Genomic DNA, 4,869 nt, shown 5'->3' with positions numbered 1-4,869 from the left:
CCGTAAGGCCCAGGGACCCGCATGGCGGTGCCACCCGCCGCGGAGGCCGGGCCACTCCGAGCCTGTTTCCCCACCTGTCAGATGGGTGGGCGGTGGCAGGAAACAGACCTGCCCCCCTGGGCGCTGGCAGTGCGGGTCCCGAGCGGATGCCTGCTCTTTGGAGTGAAAGTGGAGGAGGTACCATTGGGGGGTGGCCGCCCCACCGGGTTTCAGGGACAAACAATCCTTAAAGGGACAGTGACCTGCTCTGCTCCCTGCTGCTCCTGGCACGCCTCCTTCCAGGTGTGAGCAGACGGGATGGATGGAGAGCCTCTCCGGGAGGAATGCTGGGGACCTGGGGGGGCGGGGGTGCCTGGGGTGATGAGGGCCTGGTGTTCCAGCCACAGGCAGGACATGTTCAGTCCCGGTGAGGGCGTCTGAGTCTCAGCCTAGGGCCCCCCAGCACCCGGGAGCCCTGGGCTGTCTCCCTGGGGTTTCCTTTCACTGCTGGTCAGGGAGCCCTCTGCCCCCGCGGGAGGGGCGCTCTCCGGAGGGGCAGGCTCTGAGTGGCCGGTTTTCTTTATTCTTCCCCGTCTCTGCCTTCCGGACTGTTCTTCTGGGAGGCCTGGACTCTGTGGGTGACCCTGGTGGGCAGTGGGGGTGGCTGGTGTGCCTGGGCCCCTGTGTGAGAACAGCATCCGTCCACCCCTGGCCGCCCAGAGGAAAACATGATTCTCCAACCTGTCAGGAGGGAAATGGAGGCTGAGAGGTGAGGTCACTCCGCTCATGTATTTATCCAGGCCTCTGTGCCAGGCCTGGGGCTGGCACCGCCCGTGGAGGTGAGTGAGAGAGCTTTCTGCAGGGCAGCTGGCAGCCGGTGAGAGCTGCTGGGCAGAGCTGAGTTGTTCCTGCCTCTGGCTCCTCTCGCCATAGATTTTACATATGTTTTTGTTGTTGTTGTTTTTAGAGAGAGAGGAAGGGAGCGGTAGGGAGAGAAAAATATTGATCTGCTGCCTCCCGGCACGTGCCCTGACCCATGGCCAGGGCTCCTCTGGCCGTATTTTAAATGCCGTGAGGTTTCCAGGCAGAGACCCCCGGGCGGGCTGTCGGCATGTGATGGCAGCAACTCTGGACAGTACTTCACCACCGTGTACAAGTACTCAGTCCTCCCACCCACCCCGGGAGGTAGGCATGCTCCCCTATTTGTTTATGACAAGAAAATGGGGTCACATAGCTCCTCACTGGGAGAGGCAGGGTGTCAGTCAGGTCTGTCTGCTTCTCGATAATAGCAGTGCTGTGATGGGTTTTACCCAGTATCTACGGGATGCTTACTAAGTGCTGACCAGGGTGCTCAGAACTGGATTTAACTGATGTAATCGTAACAGTAGCACCATACAGTTGGCACCACTATTATCCCCATTTAAAACATGAGAACTTGGAAGCAAAGGAAGGTTTAGGCATTTGCCCAAGGACACAGTGAGGCGCTCGCAGAGCTGGGATCTGAAGAAGGCCAATTTGTGTGATTTCCAGGAGGATGCTGGGGTGATAGGTTAGGATCTGTTCTGGCCACAAAAGACAGAAATCCCCCTCCCAATAGCAGTGCTTGAAACAGGTTTCTTTCTCATTTTAAGCAAGACCCAGGGTGAGCAACACAGGGCTCCTATGTCACAACCCAAGTGGCTGTTCCAGCTCCACCCCTCACATCTGCATCCCAGACAGCAAGAGGCAGGAGGAGATGAAGAGGGGCACCCCTCCTTTTAGGAACAATTCCCAGAAGTCTCAGGAGAGCTTTCTGTTTACGTCCTATTGGTCAGAACATGGTCACATGACAACATCTAGCTGCTGGGAAATCATGTGATAAGATGAAAACCAGGGTTCCCAGCCTAGTCAGTTTGGCTCAGTGGATAGAGCGTCAGCCTGTAGACTGAAGGGTCCCAGGTTCGATTCCGGTCAGAGCACATGTGTGGGTTGCGGGCTCAGTCCCCAGTGTGGGGCGTGCAGGAGGCAGCTGATCAATGATTCTCTTTCATCATTGATGTTTCTCTCCCTTCCTCTCTGAAATCAATAAAAATAAAAAAATTTTAAGAACACACTAGGGTTCCTCACTATCAACATAAAACCAGACCTGTACTGTTGCTAAAGCAGTAAAAACATATTTTATTCAGGAGGATGGCGATAGGGAATGGAAACCTCTGTGTGGAATGAACTCCGAATACAGCAGTGGCCACTGGATTTATAGCCAAGGGCAGGATGGGGTCAGTGGATGAAAAACTGCTAAGCGGTACCGTCAAGTGTGCAGGGGGTTCTGGCTAAACAGACCTAACATCTCTGAGAGCTGAGGCGGGGGCCGGGCCGGGAGAGGAACGAGAAACCCAGTCAGGATGAGGGTGAGGGACTCTTGCCAAAACGACTGACAACTTAGCAGGATATTTGCTAAAACTGATTTCACCAGGAAGGCACAGACGGGCTGGGAGAGGTCCAGGAGCCTGAATGGAGTCTGGTCCAGCGAAGACTGTCACCAAGGAGGAGGGTTAGGGTGCTTCCCCGGACACTGGCACCTGCCATGGGGGGGTCACTGGGCATCAGGGTCTAAACACCTTGTGTGGGCTGCTTAAAGCCGTCAGGTAATAAGAGGGGCTTGAGCCCATGCGCCTGGGCCTCCCCTGTCCTGACCTGACCTGGGGGCGGACGGTCCGTGGTGCTAGGCTCTGCCCGACCGACCGGAACTGCCAGCCCACTTTCCACCACAGGTCAGACAGCAAGACAGGTCCCAGAGGTGGTGGGGTTCCTGACAGTGCAGTGGGCAGGGTGGGGGCGGCCCTGGGTAGGGCTGTTCCCTCTGTGCTCGGTTCTCTTTCTTGGGGGAGGGCAGGTAAGAATCATGGGATTGTCTTGATTTCAAAGAGGAATTGAGAGGGAGAGAGAGATAGAAACATCAGTGATTAGAAGGAATCATTGATCAGCTGCCTCCTGCACACCCCCTACTGGGGATTGAGCCCGTAGCCTGGGCATGTGCCCTGACTGGACTTGAACCCGGGATCCTACAGTCTTCAGGCCGATGCTCCATCCACTGAGCCAAACAGGCCAGGGCGGATTGTCTTTTATAGTTAGGAATTACCTCTGACTGTAAACGGTGTAGAGAAAGCATAACCCACACCCAGGCACTTAGTACAAATCCTTTTTTTTTTTTTTAAACACCCTACTTCCTATAGATCCATTTCTCCCTGGAGGCTAAGGAATGTGGCCCAGCCAGTTAGGTGTGGGGACCCCAGCCACAGCCCCTGCCTCTGTGGGAGCCAGCAGCAGCCCTGTGTGTGCAGTCTGCTGAGCCCTCAGGAGGGGAAGCAGTGCAGGCAGTGATGTAGGCACTTCCTGCCTCTTTCCTGGGATCCCAAGGTGTGAGGTCACTGACGCAGGCCACGGGGAGTGTCCGCGGGAGCCCAGGCCACAGGAAGGGCCCTGCCCAAGGCCTCGTGCAGGTGGCAGAGGTGGCCTGGGCCCAGCATTGGCTCCAGGGTTTCCAGGACCGCGCTCTGGCGGTCATCGCTGAGTTGTGGTCGGGCTGTGATTTGGGGTGGTCTGATGGGGAAGGAGTCCCTGTTTGTGGGCCAGGAGTGAGGAACTGAGTCCTGGTGGGTGTGTGGGTGTCATGGCGGCAGTGAGCCCTCTGAGTGGGCAGTGAGGCGGGGCTGGACTAGAACTAAATGAGGAACCTGGGACCCGCGGACCCTGTGCTGGGAGGCTGTCCTGCAGGGCACCCTGGGATAGGACAAGTCCTCCTCCTGTCCCTGCCTGTGAGTGTTGGGAGTGTGTTGGACGTCATCGCTCCTCCCGAGGGGACCACCAGGAGGCCTGGGTGTGGGGCTGAGCTGGTTGGGGACTAGCCGAGGGTGGAGGCTGTGGTGTGTGGGCCTCCAGCCGGACCCCCATGGAGAGTGAACGAGACCAGGCATCCCTCCGAAACCCCCGAAATGCAGAGAGGGGCGGGACGGGTGAGCTGGACGCTGTCTGCTCACCTCTGCCCCCCTTTGCCCTGCCCTGCCCTGCAGGTGGGATGCTATGGAATATGATGAGAAGTTGGCCCGGTTCCGGCAGGCCCACCTCAACCCCTTCAACAAGCAGCTCGGGGCCAGGCAGCATGAGCAGAGGGCTGGTGAGGAGGCCCCAGACGTCGCTTCAGAAGGTGGGTGCCGGGGGCGGGTGGAGGGCTGGGTGGGTCATGTGACCCTCCCAGCAGCACCCACTGCCCTTCCTGGTTCCTGCGGTGGGGGGTGCTGGCTTCCCCGGAGCTTCCTTCTCTCCACATGTTCCTTTGCAAATGGGGCCGGCTAGGCTCCCCTCAGCACCTCCTGTGGGCTCCCTGAGTCTCAGGGGCCCTTCCGACCCCCAGCTACCCAGCTTTCCCCTGGGAAAAGGCAGGCTGACTTCTCTCTGTTGCCTTCCACACCTGCACACGCTCACTCCAGAGACCCTGCCTGAGCTGGCCCCTGGGGAGCCGGAGTTCAGCTGTGCGGAGCGTGTGATGGATCTCGGTCTGTCTGAGGACCACTTCTCCCGCCCCGTGGTAGGTCCAGGGTCTGTGTGTGTGTTGGGGGGCGGGGGGAGTGGAGCGGGGGATCCACTGGTGAGCACCCAAGGCGTAAGGAGCCAGATATTTTCTTGTCCCCTGACCCTCAGGCAGAGGGGTCATGTGCATCTCAGCTAAGGTTCTTTAAGTCTGAGGCCCACGTGACACCCAACACCCATCAGCAGAACCAGTTCAAGGGCTGGACCTGGGAAATGGGTTTGGGGGCTGCTGTTCTCATGTAGGGCTGTTCCTCTCCCTACACTCTGGCTTCTTGTGAAGCAAATGTGAGGACTGACTTCATCTGGGGTTCTGCGGGCATGCTG

The 4,869-nt window shown here is 58.2% G+C and overlaps 1 protein-coding gene across 5 annotated transcripts in view; it reads left to right on the top strand.

The window, feature by feature from the left end:
* The first annotated feature begins 6 nt into the window (after window positions 1–6).
* The window catches only part of DEF8 (differentially expressed in FDCP 8 homolog (mouse)), a 15,427-nt gene continuing 10,564 nt past the window's right edge, over window positions 7–4,869 (top strand). Inside the window, exons 1-3 of one of the 5 annotated variants that reach the window (XM_014535603.1) lie at window positions 7–177; window positions 4,029–4,162; window positions 4,446–4,543. In XM_014535603.1, the coding sequence (XP_014391089.1) occupies window positions 4,039–4,162; window positions 4,446–4,543 (222 nt within the window). In that variant the 5' untranslated portion in view covers window positions 7–177; window positions 4,029–4,038. Of the gene's footprint in view, window positions 178–348; window positions 749–3,055; window positions 3,376–4,028; window positions 4,163–4,445; window positions 4,544–4,869 lie in introns of those variants that run through there. The other 4 variants (XM_014535601.1, XM_014535602.1, XM_005861249.2 and 1 more) reach the window with 4 other exon arrangements.

Source organism: Myotis brandtii, unplaced genomic scaffold (genome assembly GCF_000412655.1).
Source record: "Myotis brandtii unplaced genomic scaffold, ASM41265v1 scaffold1466, whole genome shotgun sequence".
NCBI classification, from domain to species: domain Eukaryota; kingdom Metazoa; phylum Chordata; class Mammalia; order Chiroptera; family Vespertilionidae; genus Myotis; species Myotis brandtii.
This window is presented reverse-complemented; position numbering and strand designations above follow the sequence as displayed.